This window comes from Rhineura floridana, chromosome 7, assembly GCF_030035675.1.
Source record: "Rhineura floridana isolate rRhiFlo1 chromosome 7, rRhiFlo1.hap2, whole genome shotgun sequence".
Lineage (NCBI taxonomy): Eukaryota > Metazoa > Chordata > Lepidosauria > Squamata > Rhineuridae > Rhineura > Rhineura floridana.
The window spans coordinates 117547943-117568788 of record NC_084486.1 but is presented as its reverse complement, the minus strand read 5'-3'; the positions used below and the strand labels follow the sequence as shown (position 1 = coordinate 117568788).

Below are 20846 nucleotides of genomic sequence, written 5' to 3'. Positions count from 1 at the left end.
TGGAGCCAACCCAGTGCTCCAGCTGGTGCACATGCACTGGTTGACTTCACCACTGCCCTGTAATGCCACTGCCAGGAGGCCAGGTGACCAGCACTCCCCCTTCCCACTGGCTGGTGGTGGTATTATTTATTTATTTATTTATTTATATCCTGCCCTTCCAGTAGGAGCCCAGGGAGGCAAACAAAAGCACTAAAAACACTCTAAAACATCATGGTATGGTATGTTCTAATGTAGGTTACCTTACTGGGCTGTTGCAAGAATAAAATGGGGAGAAGGAGAAATCATACATGCTGCTTTGAGCTCATTGGAGGAAAAGCAGGCTATAAATGTAATAAATAAGTACGTGGGAAACCAATGTATTATAAAAATTGCAGTAACCTAAATTGTATGTTCACCACAAACCTTTTAACTGTAGAATACTTTCTACTTACCAATTCCACATTGTTCTTTGTTACATCATATGAATAGGAATATGGATAAAGTAGCATTTGGGAATAAGAATGAATGGTCAAATAAGCCCTGATAGTTGAGAGGTGATGACGAATGAAATCAGCCAAGGCTTTGGTCTCTTTCTCCGATTCAGGGGCACTGCCACAATAAGTGTCATCACAGGGTCTTTTGGAGGCACCTACAGCTGTGTGCAGCAGAAAGAGAAAATGCAAATGTTTGGAATGAGGCAAGCCATAGGGTGGTGTTCTCTGCATTTTCTTTTTTTTGGGGGGGGGGCTCTCCCTACCACCCTGATTTCCCTTCCGTTGCTTTTAATGGGAGGGAAAATCAATATGCCAGCTCCAGGGCAGTTGTTATTACCCCCTATTATGGAAGTGTGTCAGGAACAGGAGGGCTTGGGATTCTGCAGAGGTAAAACCTGCTTCTTTCCCCGTTCCTGCTTCCATTAGAGCACTGATGACAGAGGAGGAAAATTGCAGAGGTCCCTGTGGGTGAACTTCCTGCTCTGAAATGAAGAGCGAGATCCATAGAAGCCTATGGCCCTTACAACACCCTCCTTGGTCTACAGGATTGCGCTCTAAGACACACAATCAATTATTTGTACATACACTTCTTTCTGTGACTCATAAATTGTTTCCTAAGAGATAGGGAAGTAAGTTTCTGCTTTTTGCTAGCAGAGAGAAAACTATGCATAAATTACATAAAATAAGCTACATGAACTCAAAACCACAGACTAATGGGCTAAGTTATTTCTTTGGGGTATATAAAGTGCAATCCTGTGTATGTTTTCTTGGTAATAAATCCCATTTGTGTTCATTGAAACTTAATCTCAGGTAAGTGGGCATAGGACTGTAGCCTTAATCTAACACTGGCAATGTATGATCTGTGTTTCAGCCTCTCTCAACAGGAGAATGTGGCCCTCTCAACAACATAATCATTATTCGAAACCTTCCATCTTATGCTATTAGGTTTAGTCTGTCTATTACTCTTTATTTCCATGGAAGCTTTGGATCTCGGGAAGGTGTGTCAGAAACTTTGAACCTAACTAGAACTGGTATTCCTATACTCAGAGAATAAGCCAGTTAGAATTGGGCAATATAGTTCTTCTCAGAATGTACTTACTGCACCACCCAGCATCAAAATTTCTGTTTGGATCAGTACCGATGCAGCTACTGCCAGGATTTGTAGAACGAGTCTTCCTCCACATGCGAGACTGAAATGAAGCATATTTGTGAATAACAGGTTTCCAGGACTACAGATTCTGAAATGAGTTTTATAATCAGAAAACAAGCGTGTTATTCACCTTACTCCAGGTATAGACATAGCCATCAATATTCAAGACAGGCAAGACATAGAAGTCCAAGCGGTCCAGAAGCAAACTCATGGTGGTTTCTTTCCCATAGGTTCGAACAGCCTGAGTATAGACCAAAGAGATCATAGATTAGGGCAAACCCAAACTATGTAATCTTATTTTGTGTTCATTTTCACTAGCGCCCAATAGTGCATTGCATTTTTGGCAGAGGATGGTGAACGCAAAGAAGAAATATGGCAATGAGAAGTAACAGCAACCACCAAAAACAAAAAGGCACCAAACATTCTATTATACACACCACTGACTATAGCAATGTTGTGTTAGGGATTCCTTACTATTCTTCCCCCAACCCTGTTGCTGTAATGGCTTAGGTATTCAGGCAAGCCTCAACTCCCCTGTAGCACTTTGTCTCTCCTTCTGGGAGGAAGGGTGGTATTTATTATTATTATTATTATTATTATTATTATTATTAATTATTATTATTATTATTATTATTAATAATAATAATAATAATAATAATAATATAAAGCTCACACCTATGAAATGAGCCTCTGTAACCTGATACTGTTTACTTCCTGCCACCACAGATACCATGTGTCTGATTTAACCTTAGCATAGCCAATGATGAGACATATGTTTGAAAGCAAAATAATATTTATTTAAAAAGAGATGTATTTAACAAGTACAAGTTCACTTTGGGTTCGTAAGCATGTGCTTTCATTAATTGTCTCTAGGTCTTTCACTTAAGTTATTGGTTGTTCTTTTTACACTTAAAATCCTACCTGGCCTACCCACACTAAAATATATCTACACTAACTCCACCCTTTCACCATCTAAATTCAAAATAATAAATCAACATGAAACCTACACTATCTACCACTCTCCCCACATCAAACAATCACAATCAATCCCACAATAAATCCAACTGCCAAACTGTTCAACACTCAGATATAATCCTCTCACTCTCACTCAGCCAATCACCATCTAGCACACTCCAGAATTCTACTAATTCCTCTCTCCCAACACTCACCTCTTACCTTAATCAGTCTAATGTAAACTTCTTACAATATATATTAGAATTCACTAATAGGCAAAAAATCTTGTTGTTTAAGAACATACCAATAGCCCACAGATATTTTAATCCAACTTTAAAAAGCAGGGAAATTGGGCAGCTATAGTGAATGCACCAGGGGAGCAGGAGACCTGAACTCCTCTCTGAGATATTGTACTGCCCTATAAATTGGTCAAAATGCAAACACCATTTGGGTTGGTCTTTCACAGTCCAATCCACTTCTTGTGTAGCTTGGAAGAATTTAGTAACATGTGCCTCTGAGCATACGGTGAAACACCTGCCATCTCCAAAGACAGAAAATTATATTTTTGTATGTTTGTTGGTGTTCTTCTTACTTTGCTTCTTTCCTGTGTTACTAATGTTTCTGCAGAGAATCTAAACTAGAAAAGTTTATTTCCCTCATTACTCATCCTAGAAATTATTTTTATTAAGTTCAAAGCCTTTTTTTTGGTCAGTGTCATATGATGGTGAAGACAGCATTTTTTGTGTTTCAAATTGGAGGTTATGTTCTATTTCTATTTTGGGTGCATTAACAGTGGAATCTGAAACGCCAGTTTGATGTAAAATCAGACTGATTCCAATATGTTGCTACTTCAGCAATGACTCTAGCTGTTGGAAAAAAGAGGATGCATGTTTTCAGCCTGCTATGTTTAAACCACTTCATTTAAGGCAAGGTGGGCACGGTCAGTTAAAAACATAGAGCACACCTAGCATTTTGCTAGAATATATTTCACCCCCCACTGTTTTATCTTGTGCAAATTGAGACACTCCTGAGGTCTACTGGAGACTATTCTGCAGAAGTCAGTGCCATTATTCCACAATTATGTTTGGAGTTCTTTTAGTGTACATTTTACAAAGTGTTGCTGTAGTTCACATATTCATAGAAATAGAAAAAAACTAAATGATTTCCTATAGGAAACTTCACTAAAATTGCAAAGGAAATCAGACATATTCAAAGTAACCATCTGAACTATATCAACTGTCTTAATAATGTTGCTTCCTCCCTGCTAAAACAAGATCAGTACAGTACGTCTTCTTTCTATTATTTGGGCTGATTGCAGGTGTTGCCACCACTCACCATATGCTCAGAGGCACATGTTACCAAATTCTTCCAAGCTACACAGCAAGTGGATTGGACTGTGAAAGACCAACCCAAATGGTGTTTGCATTTTGACCAATTTGTAGGGCAGTACAATATGTAGAAAAGGAGTTCAGGTCTCCTGCTCCCCTGGTGCATTCACTATAGCTGCCCAATTTCACTGCTTTTGAAAGTTTGAAAGAAATATCTGTGGGCTATAGGTACGTTCTTAAACTGCAAGGTTTTTTTGCCTATTAGTGAATTTCCCTGCTTTTTAATCTGGGAGGTAAGAAATGGGATCCTGTCCAAGTTTGCTGAGAATGGATTGATCATTTGCATGCTTATTGAGTTCAATGGGATCTACTTCCCTGCAATCATGCTTAGGATAGGTGAATGACTACAGAGGATGGGGGGGGAGGAAGAGGAGGAGGAGGGAGGGGAGAAAATGCAGAGGGGAGGACTGGGAGGGGAGCAGGCAGGAAGGGGAGGGTAGAGAAGGACAGGTTTGATCATTTGCATGTTTATTGAATTCAATGCAATTTACTCCCATGCAATCATGCTTAGGATAGGTAAAACTATCCAGGGGGGAGGGAGGGAGGGCTGGAGTGGGCAGGGGAGGAGGAAGAAGGAAGAGGGGGGAGGAGGAAGGGAGAGGAGAGGGGAAGGAGGGGAAAAGCAGGTCTGATCATTTGCATGCTTATTGAGTTCAATGGGATTTACTCCTATACAATCTTGGTTAGGATAGGAAAAACTGATCATGGGGGAGGAGGAGTGGGAGTGGGAAGGGGAAGGAGCGTATTGGAGGGGGGCAAAGGAAGGGGGAGGGGAGGGCAGGTTTGATCATTTGCATGCTCATAGAGTTCAATAGTATTTACTTCCTTGCAATTATGCTTAAGATAGGTAAAACTGACCATGGGGAGGAGGAAGAGGAGGGGGAAGGGGAAGGAGGGGATTGGAAGGGGATGGGTATGGGGGAGGGGCAAAGGAAGGGGGAGGGAAGGGGCAAGAGGGAGGGGATAGGAGGCAGGAGAAGGAAGGGAGGGTTTGATCATGTGCATACTTTTTGAGTTCAATAGGATTTATTTCTATGCAGTCATGTTTGAAAATGGAAATGGACTGCCTTCAAGTTGATCCCCACCTATGGTGACCCTTTGAATAGGGTTTTCATGGTAAACGGTATTCAGAGGTGGTTTCACCATTGCCTTCCTCTGAGGCTGAGAGGCAGTGACTGGCCCAAGGTCACCCAGTGAGCTTCATGGCTGTGTAGAGATTCGAACCCTGGTCTCCCAGGTCATAGTCCAACACTGATCCAGGGAAGGGGCTGGGAGGGAAGGGGGAGGAGATTGGGTGGGTGAGCACTGGGCTGAAGGGAAGCCCCTTTCCTTTCCAAAAGGAAAACATTGTTAACAATATCATCCTTTTTCAGGCTTTTCCCCACCTTTTTATTCTACAGCAGGCACATGTAGCCTCCCATCCAAATTTAAACCAAAGCTTTCCCTGGCCATATCCAAACCAGGCCTTTATTTCACTTTGGACAGTCATGGCTTCTCTCAAAGAATCCTGGGAAGTGTAGTTAGTGAAGGGTGCTGAGAGTTGCTAGGAGACACCCTGTTTCCTTCACAGACCTTCAATCGGAGTGGCTGACTGTTAAACCAGTCTGGCCGCTGGAGCTCTCTCAGTGGAACAGGAGTCTCCTCTCAGCACCCTTCACAAATGACACTTCCCAGGAGTCTCTGAGGGAAGCCATGACTGTCTCAAGTGAAATCAAAGTCTGGTGTGGGTGTGGCCCCCTGATTAGGCAGGCCCAGCAGCTGGGAGTCTGGCTTTTAGAATTCTGACAGTTGGTTCTTACTGATCATGCCTTGCGTTATCATAGGCTGCCAGCCAAAATTTATTAAATTAATAAAAAATCAGCCAGGCATTTTTTTTAACTTTTAAACTGCAGAAAATGAAGGTCAGAGTATGGGGCAAGGTCAGTATTAGGATTACAGGTACTCTGTGAATATGGCTGATTTTTAATGAATTTCAACAGATTATGAGAACTCTCAGATAAAAAAGTCCAAAAGGAGTTTGGGGTTTTTCTCTCTCTTTTTAGACTTTGAACTCTCTATTCTCTCTGACTGTTTTGTGTATCGCCATGAAAATTGAAAGGGTTGTTAAGCAAGCGTTTCTGAGTTAAGAACTGTAAGTTTTGTAAGGTTTTGTTTTGAAATGAGCTTATGGGCTCATTTCAGAATGGCATGTGGGGTATTTTCAATTTAACATTGTGGAATGTGAAAAACCCACGCTGGCTATAGTATACAGCCACTCTTGTGGCTGTATAATATTCAGATATGAAACATTAACATAACAGTATGGAACATCATATACAACAATATCTGAAGGGCTGCAGGTTCTCCACCCCTGCCATCTACATTTAAATCAGTATTATACCAGTTTCAATAATCAGGGCTTCCCCCAAATAATCCTGGCAACTTTAGTTTGTTAAGGGTGCTGAGAGTTGTCATGAGACCCCTATTCCCCTCACAGAGCTACAATTCCTAGAGTTCCTTGGGATGAGGGATTGCCTCTGAGAACTGTTGCTCTGTGAAGGAATGGGGGTTTCTTAACGACTCTCAACACCCTTAACAAACCACACTTCCCAGGATTCTTTAGGGGATGTCATGACTGTTTTAAATGGGATGATCAATGGCTACTAGCCGTGATGGCTGTGCTGTGCCACCCTAGTCAGAGGCAGCATGCTTCTGAAAACCAGTTGCCGGAAGCCTCAGGAGGGGAGAGTGTTCTTGCACTCGGGTCCTGCTTGCAGGCTTCCCCCAGGCACCTGGTTGGCCACTGTGAGAACAGGATGCTGGACTAGATGGGCCACTGGCCTGATCCAGCTGGCTCTTCTTATGTTCTTATGTTCTTATGATAATGCTTTAAGTGTATACTATAGATGGGGCCTCTGTCAAAAGCAAAGAAATAATTGGAATTGGCACTGATTCGGGTCCATTAAGGAGAGGGAAGGATAGGCATTGCGTGTTATCAGGAATGGCTCCAGGGATCATGTTAGCTTCAAACTGGAGAAAAGAGGTTAATACAACACAGAGAACTCCTTGTCATCCTGGCAGGCACTCTATGGATCACAGTTCAAATCCATGTGGGATTTTCCCTCCTGCTGGTTTCTGAAATAGTCACGCATGTCACTCCTAATCATGAACTCAGGTAGCGAGTGGCACTGGAACTGAAGCCAAAGCTGGGGCTACAGAGAAACAAAAGGGTAGTAGCAACATGCTTGGGGGAACCGTAAGTACAATTTTTTTTTTTAAAGACAACCTAAGGGAGTAATGATTCAAATACTGACATCAAGAAGAGTATGACACAGCAGCAGGAGAGGGATCCCAAAAATCTAGTACTGTAAGCCAGTTAAATAATAATAATATCAAAGAATAATATTTATAGAACATTACAGTATAGGAAAATAAGGATTTGGAAACCTAGAAAGAGGACCTGCTAATAGTTTTTTTAAAAAAAACACACAAATAAATTAGGTGGCATTCCATGCTAGTCCTACTCAGAGTAGACACACTGAAGTTAATAGACACGACTAATTTAGGCATATTAATTTCAGTGGGTGTACTCTGAGTCAGATTTAGCACAAATACAATCCATTTTGCTTTTAACTGTCAATGGTCTCAGTTACTGATTGAATGAAAATGTGTTTTGTTCACCAACCTCTCTCACAAACCACTGGCAGAATGCAGGTGAGATCCATTCTCTGGCATGGAAGCCACAATCCATAAAGATGGCTTTTTTATTTATGCCAGGCTTGCCAACCTGTAAACATAAAAATAAAACAATAAAACAGATTGCTGGAAGTAGCAATCTGTACTGCATACAGATTGTTCTTCAGATTGCAGCCTCAGGCCTCAGCTGAGATTAGCAAGGGACAGTTATGTTGCTGGAACTGAAACCTTACTCTGTGTGTATTTTTTAACCTCTAGAAAATCACCACATTTGAAGTGGCATGCTGAATTCATATTTTATCCTTGCTGATAATTCTATATTTTTAGAGTCTAGTTAACCGTGTGACATTGCTTAGATATCTATCTATGCCTTTTATATAAATAGTACTGTTCAGGGTGACCAAAAAAGGACAGGGCACTCTTATCTGTACAGCAGCTGTGCATACAAGGATTGTTCGCCATGCAAGAGTGAGACAGGTCCATCTGCTGAAATTCACAGCTAATAAAGACCCAGGTGCACTGACCATTTCAGACAATCACCTAGTAAGTTGTTTCATGTCTGGTTTGTTTAACTGTCCTTTCACACTTCACAGAAACCATGTGCATGCATTACTTGTGTGTAGGGCATACCTGAGTACAAACTGATTCTTTTAGCCCTGCTCTGATGTTTGGTCTTTTTTTAAAAAACAACCATGTGTTGCATGTGGTTGTTGGTCTAAAAAGGTAAGTGCACGAGCATCTTCTCATGTATAGGGGCCCCACATAGGGGTGGGGGAGAAATTTGATTTTGTTTGCCTTTTAACTATCTAACTATCTAATCTAATGTGCATATTTCAGACGAATACATGAACCAAAGTTGTCCTTCAAAATGTTCATGTCTCCAAACTTTGTGACGCAGTTCTCCAACCAACCCATGTGTACAAATAGGCACATGTTAGGGGAAAGTCTACATAAAAATGCATACATTTGTGAAAATGACATGCAAAATGCATTGTATTAGGGGAAATTGCTTTAAAATGTATATATTAGTCCAAACTGCATAAAAATGTACACATTAGGAAAAAAATCAGCATAGAATGTTGCCAAATTTTTTGAGGATTTTTTAAAAAATTGTAAATTGTTGCAGAAATGTGGAGAACTGAATTCAGGATTGGAAAAATGAGAAACCTAGAGGAACACAAATTGGCAGATTAATCCATCCCACACAACCAGGACACCTGCACAACCAAATATCACAGTTGCATAGAGCCCCTACACATTAGGAAGAGCTCACATGGTGGTCTTTTTATACAGACAGCCATGTGCAGTACAAGGTTGTTTTAAAAAGAGAAAGACCTGAAGCTGGGGGCAGGGCTAAAAGTGCAGCTCTGCATGTGGCCTGTAGTTGGGTACGCCCTACATGCAAGTAATGGGTGCACAGAGCTAAATTCAAATCAGACGTTATCACACACATTGCAGTCAAGGCTCGCAATCGATCAACTATGGTCAGATCGCAAGTTTGCACATTACTAATTTCAGCAAAGTTGTTGGTATGTATGTGTGTAGGGCAACAGAGATTTCAAAAAATGATTTGGGGTTGCATACTGTGATGATGACCATCAGTCATTTCTTCTTTGTTTCTTTTTTTAAGAAAAGGGTGGCTGCAGTGTGGTGGAAAACAGCAGAATTCTACTTGCCACTCCCCCAGGAGTGCCACAGTATAATTCCAGGGGGTAGTTTTTTTGGGGGGAGGGGGTTGAATGGCAGCTGATGGGTTGCAGATACCAAGAACAGTTCTGCTGTTGTTGGTACAGGCAGCAGCAAAAATGCATTTTTTAAAAAAATGGGTGGTTTTTTTTTTTAAAGGAGGAAATTGGTCCAGCTCACTATCACAAGCACCCCAGCTGAAATAATTTAAAACATTTTCCCCTAGCTCCAAAACCTGATGAAATGCCCCACATTTTTTGGCTGGAGAACTGCATTGCAAAATTCAGAGAAGTGTGCATTTCAACGGATCACTGTTTTGGTTCATATATTGTTTCAGGAAGTATGAATTAGGACCAAACTGAATTTCTTCCCCATCTTCATGTAAGACATAATAGAAATGGGGGAAGTGCTTTGAGGAAAGGCAAGAATATTTCCCCTTAAGATATGCTTGTGTTCACTATTCTTAAAAACTGACCATCCTGGGCTGATCTCACATTGTCTCCTGTTATCACATGGATTGGCTGAGGGAGAGGGGGGCATGACCTCAAGCATCATACCTGTAAAGGTATGAAACTCTGAGGCAATAGCCTGATATGATAAGAGCATATCTGAACAGATTTCTTTTGTTTGTTTGAGTTGTACGATGGAAACTACTCGGGAAGGGAAATGCTGATCAGTTGTTCGCTTCCTGTTGCCAGGAAAAAAATGAACAAAAAGAGAGAAAAGGGACTGAAGTTTATGGATGACTTTGTGGCAAATAGGTTTACAAACAACAGATGGAGTACACAGTTATACAAAAATAGATTACCATTTTTCTTGCTTACAGGAACATGGTTAAATTTACATGTGCAAACTGTCAAAATATTTTTTATGGTCTGTTCTATTGAGAAAGCCTTTCCTATCAATCAAAAAGGATAAAAAGTCACCATAAAGAAATTCACAAAAAAATCTGCTTTCCTTTCCTAAAGCATTTATGAAAAATACAAATCTGGAGCATGCGGGGGCTTAATAGATATTATTTTCTACCTGCCAAAAGAAGAGCCAACAGACTGGATGAAAAAATGAAAATCAAATACCTTCAGGAGGTACATTGGGCGTCCCTCAAAGGTTGTTCCTATCTGTGATCGGGAGACAAGAACTGGGTTCTGCTTTGCAATATCTTCTGTCCAAGCCTCTATCTGTTGAGTTAATAAAATAAATAAATAAGCAAGCAAGCAAGCACATTTAGGGCGAAATCCTCAGCTGGGTGGAGGGGAGTTAGGATATGGCAGATCTCCAGCTGAGCAGGGGAACAGCAGGAGAGAGCAATTATCCTCAGGTTTTGCATGTGAGCTTTCCACAGGCATCTCATTGGCCACTGTTGGAAAGTGGATGTTGGACTATTTTGGCTTTTGGTCTGACGGGGCAGGGCTCTTCTTATGTTCATAGCAATGCAACATCTCAAAGCAAAACATTTTCTTTACCATTTCCCATTTGTTATATTTTTCGTACTCGTGTCCAGTGGACCGAACATGATTGTCAAACTGCCCATCAAGTGCGGCCTGAAGGTTGTCAATCAAAATTCTGTGATAAAATAATAAGGAAAAGTCAAAATGGAGCTTTTCATTTTCTAATGCTGCTGTGTACCTGGGCGTTCTTAGCACCCCAATGAGAATCATAATGTTTGTCACCACTCATTTCCCCTTCACCTGCAAATGCTATCTTCATGCACTGCAGAAATGCAGCTTCCTAGGCTGAGGACAGATAAAATGAGGCTTTCTAGGCTGAGGACAGATGAGCATTTTTTAAAGAGAGAATTAGAGGCAGGTTGATAGAGATATCACTGCTGCTGTCATGCAAATACTCAACCTAGGTTTGCCTCCTGAAAACAGGCTTTGCACGAGTTTTGTTTTCAAAAACTGAAAAAAGTTATTTGACTAAAGTTCACAACAGGTAGAAGAAATGTTCATTCACAATGGGAAGCAAAAAAGCCCTCTCTCAAACTATTTGAGTTCTCTTAAAAACATTGTCTCCAGCCCTTGATTCACAGATGCATGTTGGCTGGGAGCAAAGGCAGCCTTTTCTTTTCCTCCCCCTCTCACTCTAGCCTGCATAAAATGGTGGAGGGTAAGGAAATGTGCAAAATCAATGCCCTTGATCACTATGATCTGGATTAGAAGAGTGAAGAGAGGCCAGTTCACAATGCATCCCCAGCCTTCATAATGAACACATTGACATGATGTCAGGACACTGCAGCTGCACATCAAAGGCTTGTATCTCCTCTAGCTGTAGCAAGGACACTTCACTGATGTTTGTCAGGGACAATCTCACTGGTGCAGGAAACTGGATACATTCATTATTAGTGGATGAAGTATTTCAGCACATGCCAGAGTAACTCTTCCTTTGCCATCAAGACACTCCTGCTTTACCAATGAGAACAGGAAGCTGCTGCTAGGTTTTTGGGACCAGCAAATGGAAACGTCTGAAAGACTGCCTCCTTTCCTACAGATCCCCTCAGGTGTTGAGATCAGCAGAGGGGGCTCTTTTTGTAGTTCCGCCACCTTCAGAAGCTCAGGGGGTGGGGGCCAGGGTAAGTGTATTCTCTGTGGTGACCCTAAAGTTTGGGACTCCCTCACCACTGAGGTGTGTCTGGCATCTTCATTGTACAGTTTTAAGTGAATGCTGAAGATGCACCTTTTTACCTTGGCCTTTGACACCTGAGACATATATTTTTAGGTTCCACCCTATTTTGTGATTTTAGGTTGTTTTTGATTGTTTTTAATGCTGTATTTTAAAACTGTTGTAACCCACCCTGGGATCTGTGAGTGAAGGGCGGGTAAGAAATGTTAACCACCACCACCATCATGCTATCTGGCCAGTGATTAAATATGGGAGAAAAGGTTTAACTCTCCATCCTTGCAGTATGTTGTCCTGATCCTGATTGACCCCCTCCCCAACATGGCTACTACTTGCAGTTTTAAAAAAGATTCACTCAACTGCAAGTGCTAAGGGAAGTTTAGCATCACTTTTATTGTTAACTGCCCAGAAAGTATTGCAACTTGGATGGTATACAAATTATGTTAAAAAACAAATAATAGAGATTGACCCTTTGTTGCACAAAGTACTACTGTGTGCAGCTTGTGGAGTCTGTTCCATGCTCTCTCTCTCTCTTCCATGATTCATTTTGCAATCCTTTCCCGGATTCCCCCCCTCCACCTATCCTATTACCTACTTCTCTCCACACCTGCCTTACCTACCTCGCTTGCCTCTGAGAACTAACTCCACTTCCTTTTCAGAGTCTTATATTTTGTCTGACAGATGCTTCATCTTCACCTGCTTGTTTAAAGAAGCTCAACCCTGCAGAAATTCAGGCCCTCCTTCTTTCCTCATTGCAGAGTCCTATCCCCACAATCATAGACTCATAGAATCATAGAGTTGGAAGGGGCCTATAAGGCCATTGAGTCCAACCCCCTGCTCAATGCAGGAATCCAAATTAAAGCATACCCAACAGGTGGCTGTCCAGCTTCCTCTTGAAGGCCTCCAGTGTTGGAGAGCCCACCACCTCCTTAGGTAATTGGTTCCATTGCCATACCGCATAGCACCCCTCCAGTGTACGGGCACAGCATGCAGGAAGGATGGAATACACATCTCTGGTGGTTCATGTCAAACAATCTTCACCTCAGTTTCTCTATCTAAAGGCTATCTTACCATGACTTCCTTTAATTTAAGACACAAGGAGATATCCAGTGTTAAACGTACTTAGAGGAGTTCCATTGAAAACAATAGAGAAGTATTTCAAGTCCATTGATTTTAATTGGTCTGTTCTGACTATGACTAACATCAGACATTACCCACAGTCTAAATGTAGATCTGTCCACTGTTTAATCCATCTATATTAATGAAGCAAACACCATAAGAGAAAGCATACTTATAGTCCATTTCACTCTGCTGAAGGAGGCTCTCGACTTCAGAACATATGTCAGCTTCAACTCGGAAGTCAACAGTTGTTTCCATTTTCACTTGTGCAACAGAGTCTGGGCGCCAGAAATCAACCTGAACAGAGAACAAAACAAAGAAATCCATGGAACTATCTGCATGTAACACTATTTGGCTAAATCGTGTTATTTCCTCACTTCGGGCAATAACAGCACTGCTGTTATTAATCTAAAGTGGAGAATCTTTGGCCCTCCAGATATTGCTGAACTACAACTCCCATCAGCCCTAGCAAGCATGGCCAATGGCTGATAGAAGTTGAAATTCAGCATCAAATCAAATTTTATTACAGTCAACAGACCATTGAATCATCAGATAAAAACAGATAATATTATTACAACCTCATTTAAAAATTATATAAATGGAATATATATAAAAAAGTGAAATAAAACTTTTAAAAAATTACAAAGGACCAAATAACACACAGTTGGTTTGGAGACTGTCAAACAACCATTAATGGTCTAATATGAATAGCCAAGTTCAAGAATCAAGCCAAGCATCATCTGGAGGACCCAAAGTTTCCAACACCTGATCTAAGCTGATAGCCAAATATGTGTCAACACAAAAATCTCTTACATGCATATCATGGATCTTTCACAACTGAGAAGATTTATTGAAGTCAATTGTCCATAAGGCAATAAGCTAACCCCTGGCCATAAGTCAAATTGTTCTTATCCAGCAAGGGAGATCTGTATTATGAAGTTGGCTGTTTTTGACAGGCCATAGTTAACACCAGTTTGTCTGGGCTTGGATGCAATGAGTAACTGTACTAGTAGATGTGAATGTTTCTGATATGTTTCTTGTGGATGCACCAAAGGAGGGAACAAATGAATCCAAGGGTCTTGCATGTAACACTAAATCACAGTTCAGTGTTACATTCATACCAGGTCAGTATATTAAGCTAGGTGTTGGGAAGGTGGCTCTGTCCCACCACAGCAACCACTACTGAGTATAATAAACCACAAACATACAAATCAGAGCTAAAATAGATACCAGGTAATTCACAGATAAAATGCCAGGAAGATTTAAAACCCCAACAGGCCAAGTGACTTCAGAAAGAGAGAAAGGTCTTAGCCCGCTGATGGAAGGCCAACAGAGAGGGTGCAAAGTAGGTCTCCCGATGTAGCAATTTCCGTAGACTGGGTGCAGCTACAGGGAACAGCCTCTTCTAGGCAAACATAATTAAGATATTACTGAATGGGGAGTCCATATAGGAGAAGATGGTCCTTTAAATACCCTCCTGTCATGTCCATGCAACCTCCTATTATAGTGGAATAACCATTGCAGGGGCAATCTCTGTATTTGTTCCAAAACTTATCTCAATGGCTTTGCAAAGTCCCAGCTGCTCATATGTCCGATTGCTTAAATCTCTCAACAGCTGGCGAACAGGTGGGATTGGCCAGACTTCATATGTGCCTCAGGAACAATGAGGAACAAACTTTAGAGGCATGCTAGCACTATTGCTCATGAGAAACAAACAACTTGTGAATTTATGACCTCACCGGTAACATTTGCCTGTCTTTGTAAGTTAGGAATTTGTGGCCTCATTTCATTTGGATGGGTTGAATGGATCTGTAGTGACTTCTCGTAAGTAAAGCATTTCTAAAAGGTGCCTACTGCCTTGGTATCTAAGCAGTGAACAAAATATTATTACCACACAGATTATAACCCTATCAACAGGGAAAGCTATCATCTAAACATACTATGATAAATATGAATTCTCTCCTAAGGCCATATATTTCTTAGCAATAAAAAATAACTGTTACCTCCTTCCTTGTTTTTGTTGTGGCCTTGATTTATTTACTTAATCTTTTCTTTTTCACTTCACCCACACTTGTATCATACCATTCCTTAAATGGGTGCTGCTTATTATGAACCTTTCAGTGCAAGTCTCAGCTGCAAAGATAGCACAAGGCACAGTTTTTTTATTGAGGATTTCTAGAAGTGGGTTTGGAAAACAAAGTTGGGAAATTCAGATTCAACTGAATCTCAGGTCTGTTTCATTGTGAGTAACTGCATCATAGCATAAACCAGGGGTAATTTTCTTTTCTTTTTCCGTGAATCATTTGGAAATTGCTGAAGGTCTTGTTGGACCACTTTATATATGTGTATATATATGTTCTACAAATCAAAGCACATGCATAACACATATTTTTAATATTTTAATAACTGCAGTCTTGCCTTTCTAATGTGATAGACCTGCCTGCTTTTGTGAGCAAAGTCCTGTAAAGTCAATCTTCATAATCAGAAAAATAAAATAAATCAAATACAGATATTTTCAATTGCTCTGCAACTTTTCCATGGGTCACCAGCATGGAAACTGTGGGCAACCTGTGGACTGCAGATTACAGTTTGAGAAGCTCTGGCATAGATAATGACTAAGAGCCCAAGTCTGTAAATGTTTACTTAGAAGTAAGTTCCACATTTGAATGGTACTCATGCCCAAGTAAGTGTGCACTGAATTGCAGCCTGTGGCTCCTTCATGTCGGCTACAACTATTAGACTGGAGTATATCCATTTCCCCATTGAAGTCAGTGGGATTTACAGCACAATCTTAATCATATTGCCTTAGAAGTAGATCCTACTGAATTCAGTGGAACTTGCTCCCAGGTAAGCGGGGTTAGGATTGCAGCATTATTGCTGAGCAGACGGACATAGAATTCTACTTTATTTACTGGCCAAATGCACAGCAGTAAAATGCATCTGTGTGTACGCCATTGTTGTGTGCATTCAGACAATTTTGTGAACCATATGTGAGAATAGATTACTATTTGTTACTGCTTAAATTCCCAGATTGTCTTCTTTCTTTCCTGTTCCCTTCCATGAATTTTAATTGGAGGCATCAGAAATCTTAGCAAGTTTCTTGCTTCTTTACTATGAAGCTTGAGAGATGGTCACAGAGGGAAATAGGGCAGATAGCCATGTTTAGATTCTGCTAAAAAAACAGTGAGATGGAATCAAGATGTCTAGATAAATGAACACATTTGTGCAATTTTATTATTTTAAAAAAGAAAATACAAAGGATAAAACTCCAGTAAGATTCTATCTACAGGGAATTTCTGATGTGTGGGAACATTCAAACTTGAGATCCTACACCTATGTTGTACAGACTTGGACCCTCCCAACTGTTTGATTTCATTATTCTACACAGTGGGTGGTTCCAGATGAGGGCCTTATACTGCGAACAGGCCATAAATATATATATTTTTTCTCATTGTTTCATACATTTCCTTTTTTCTCGACCATCAATATTCACTGCTATTCCACTACTTGCTGTCCACACTAGTGGGCAGCATTTGATAGAATGTATCTGGGACGTGCTTTTTGTCCTCCTCTCAATCATTCCCACCTCTGTCCTCTATGAGCTTTTCCACTCTGTGTACCTTTTAAAAAAAACACAATGAAGCATGCAAAAGCCTTAGTTATATTTCTCAATAGGGGAAAAATATAGGCTTGTTGTCTTTTTGTGTGTGCATGTGTGTATGTGGGGGCAATATCCATTTCCATTTTTTAAAATATTAAAGTCCTGCTCATGAGTGATATTATTTACTTGACTTGTATAAGGCTTGCTTAAAACTGATAAATAACTCTTGCATAAGACCTCCATATTTCATTTTTTTTCAACTAGGGGCTGTGTCCCTGCTCACTTCACTTGCCAATCCTGCCTACAACCCCACCAATCCCCTTGTCACCTACCCCTCCCTTTCCCCTCACAAAAGCCTTCCCGCTTTACTCCTGCCTGCCTCGTTCTCCATCTCCATTTCCCTCCCACGCTAAAGCTTCCCACCTGCTCCCTGCCTGCTTCCTTCTCTGTCTCTGTTTCCCTTCCTTGCTAAAGCTTTTCTCCTTTACTCCAGTCTACCTTCTTCTTTGTCTGCATTTCCCTTCCCTTGCTAAAGTTTCCCATCCACTCCCTCATCATGCAGCTTTTTGCAGTGCCACCTGCAGCTACGTGACAACTTTACAATGTTATGTATATAGGAAAAGCCTGATCTGTGGTTACAGTCTCTGAAGAAATCCCTCACATTTCTTGCTTGGTGATCTTGCAATAATAGATCCTCCACACAGAGCATGACTTCAGCATGTGATAATCAGTGGAAATACATGTTTTGGGTTTGGTATTGAGGGCTACCAGAAACAAAATGACTAGGGTGGTGCTCAGGAGCAAGTAGAAGTAGGAGTGTAGTGGTAGAGAATACTTACTGAAACATCACTACAAAAAGTTACGAATTGCCTACCTCCAAAAATGCCCTAATGAATTTCCACACGAGCAGTGACTGAAAATATATAATGGGTTATTTTGTTACTTATCAGATTTTCTGTGGTAAGGGGAAATCTGGATTAAATGTTTAAAAGCATCAGCTGGCAACTGATGATGTCATGTGAATGCTGCAAAAAAACCTTGTGTGCATGAGGAGCCACAGTAAACTCCACATGGAAGAACTGTAGGGCCGCAGTCCAACTTAGACAGCTTAAGGCCATTGAAATCAAGGACCTCAATATGCTTAACTCTGTATTGAATTGTGATCAATGTATACAACCTATATTCTAGCACCTTTTCCCAATGACTGCTTGGTTGGCTCACTTGAATTACTCTGATGTTCTGGCTGAAGAATCTATACAAGGGGACCAAAACACTAATCTGTTCATCTAGATCAGTCACTAGCCTAATCCAATATGTCAGTTTCAATTGTTTCTTAGACCAGAGATAGCTGTCCACTAGCATGATTTTTTCAGCACCCAGATGGAGCTTTACACTTGCCAGACTTATAGAGCATGGCAGCTACACAACACCATGGCCACTATGATTTCTGCCAGTAACTTTGTCTTATTCATATGTGATATTGCCAAGTGACTGATGTCACATTATTTCATGACAACTGCTGCTAACAATGTGACATCATTGCACTCATGCTGCTAATATTGAATGTTGCTGAGAATACATTTGAGCTGCTTTTATTCTTTAGCATAAATAACTAAGAATAAAAATATATAATTGAACATTTTCCTAATATGGCCATTACTTGTATAGACCTTGCTCTATAAAACAACTGCTTCAAAATATGCCCTTGGGAATAATCTTGTTGTATTTTGGATTGTGCACATATGAAATTCTCTTAGACTGAGTCAGTCCATGGCTCCCTTTAATTCAACAACAGTGGCATGCCAAGATTGCAAGCAGCAGTCACTTTCCCTCACCTGCCACCTGATCCTTTATCTGGAGAATTGCATCCTCTAGGACCTTCTGCATGCAAAATGCATGGTCTGCCACTGAGCTATTGGTTTCTGCATGTGTAGCAGGGTGGAAAAGCTGCTGTTCTTGCTTTGTAGCAAAAGGAAGACTAGAGGATGTTTTGAACCTCTTCAGATCCACGATTCAAAATGCAAAGCAAAACCACTGCATTTAACAAAAAGCTTGATAGCTTTCTTATAAAACATACTTGGAATTCACCATAACACCTGGCTGAACCCCTGGTTTCAAAGAAGTGAATGGCAAAACTCCCATAATGAAGAGCAGAGCTAAGCGTGGGAGAGAGCCTGACAATGGCCTATGGTCAATGAAAAGCCCCTCTACATCTGTATATCATTGTAAATGCCACATCTTGTGGTGCAGATTATAGTGTTTCCCTCCTCTCTTTTGCAGCTATTTCTCAACATCAAAGCTCTACACAAATATTGAAAACAGATTTGTTATCTTTGGTTGTTTTTTTCTCATGCCACAATATATCTACATCAAGGTCACAAAACACAAACTTGGAATGGACAAGAGGTCTCCAGAACATTCAGGGAAGAGGAGATGACAAATAGGAAATAAAAAAGGAGATGAAGTTGATAAGGAATCTAAACCTCTAGAAAGCAAACATTTGTAAGCATTGCAGAGTCTCTCAGCACTACAATCCTTTTCTGATGCAATGTATTTGTCATTTGTTAATTCAGCCTGTTTTAAAAAGTCAAATCAGAACACATACAGGTTGATTTTATAACGAAGCTTTGTTGCACTTCTGTGTATGTGTTGTACATATGCAAAGCTTGGGATTCCCCAGAACTTCCCTGTTGTTTCTCAATGGCTCTGTTTTGGCTCTAGTTCTGTTGGCATGCACCACCTGAGCTTGCTGTCAGAGGGAACAGTAATGTAAAGGAGGCCTTAACAATAACCTAGTCTAGTATTATGTAATGTCAGAATCCCCCATTGTATCTTCTTAAGATTCTGTAGGGAAATACACCTGAGGATGACTCAAACAGTTCAATCCTATGTACTTTTATTCAGAAGTAAGTCCCATTGTGTTTCATAGGACTTGCTCCCAGGTAAGTGAGTATAGGATTGCAATGACTGGTTCTGTTGCCCAGAAAACCAGCTTTGCTGCAACTTGTGCTCGACTCACATCCAATTCTCCCTCCCGTCCCACAAGTCTTCTAGTAACAATGGACTCTCAAAAATGTATGATATAACACAGATTGAAAATTGCTATGAATTAATTAATCATTAGAATATTTAATTTATATAATTCTCCACCTGAGTTTACCTGCATATTGCTGGCCAAGTATTTGAGGACCTCTACATGTTGTTCATTGTGAGGTATTACACGAAAAACTTTCTCCCTAAAGAAAATGGCAGAAATAAGTTATTTGTACCAGAAAAGTCATTTGTAATTTTATTTGCAAGTCAAGAATTTTCCATATTCTTACCCTTCAAATTTGTGAACTGAAGCTTCAGGAAAAGCCGATGTCACAGCCACCAGTAGCAGCAAGACCCACATCTTTGCTGCCATTTGAAACAACAAGGCAACAGATTAGTCTCTCACGTGCTTTTATAATAATCTGCTGAATCCTTATCTTTGACAAACCGAATTGTAAACCCAGCCTACTTGTTCTCTGATTGATCACTCTCCTGGCCTCGCTTTGTTTGCAGACTATTTATTGTTTCTGTGTAGTATGGATCACCTGTGAAAACAGAAAAGAAAATCTCATGGGTTGTTAATAGATTGCAAGACTGGAGTTGGTAAATTTCCATTCCTCATGTATTCTTTCATATTCTTCCCACTATTATTGACTCATATATGATTTAATGCCAAACTACAATTAGGCCATTGGCAGTACTTCTTCTGGCTTATAGGTTTCGTTCCACTGATCTCACATATGCTTTTTGTTCTCCCTTTTCTAGCTTATGCTAACCATAGTTTACTGGGACATTGAAACCGGCAAACTGTGGTTAGTAGTTTGCCTCCATTCCACAGTTTAAAAACAGGGATTGATGTGTTTGCAAACTATAATTTGGAATTTAGTGCTGACCACAGTTTGCCAATTAAGACATCATGGTTTGGTATTATGCCTCAAATGAGTCATTGTTGCTGCTGGGTGGGACATTTTATGAACTGAAAAGACAATTTCATGTGTGAGCAGTATGCAGTTTCATGTGTGAGTAGTATGCAACAGCATATAGTTTGGTCTTTGTCATCTTTGTGAATATAGTGTTAGGGAGAAAGAAACGATCGGTATTAAGTGATTTGAGTCTTCTAATCATTTATTGCTTAGGAGTTTGTTTCTGAC

General features: G+C 40.5%; 1 protein-coding gene across 4 annotated transcripts in view; it reads right to left on the bottom strand.

Moving 5' to 3' along the window:
* LOC133389396 (carboxypeptidase B-like) overlaps positions 1–20846 on the bottom strand; it is a 246433-nt gene that overhangs the window by 8281 nt on the left and 217306 nt on the right. For 3 of the 4 annotated variants that reach the window (XM_061636984.1, XM_061636985.1, XM_061636986.1), the window contains exons 2-10: positions 19986–20240; positions 19823–19898; positions 13234–13358; positions 10790–10889; positions 10403–10504; positions 7630–7731; positions 1754–1864; positions 1573–1663; positions 432–634 (exon numbers count right to left, since the gene is read on the bottom strand). In XM_061636984.1, the coding sequence (XP_061492968.1) occupies positions 432–634; positions 1573–1663; positions 1754–1864; positions 7630–7731; positions 10403–10504; positions 10790–10889; positions 13234–13358; positions 19823–19898; positions 19986–20068 (993 nt within the window). In that variant the 5' untranslated portion in view covers positions 20069–20240. The remainder of the gene's footprint in view (positions 1–431; positions 635–1572; positions 1664–1753; positions 1865–7629; positions 7732–10402; positions 10505–10789; positions 10890–13233; positions 13359–19822; positions 19899–19985; positions 20241–20846) is intronic. The other variant, XM_061636987.1, reaches the window with a different exon arrangement.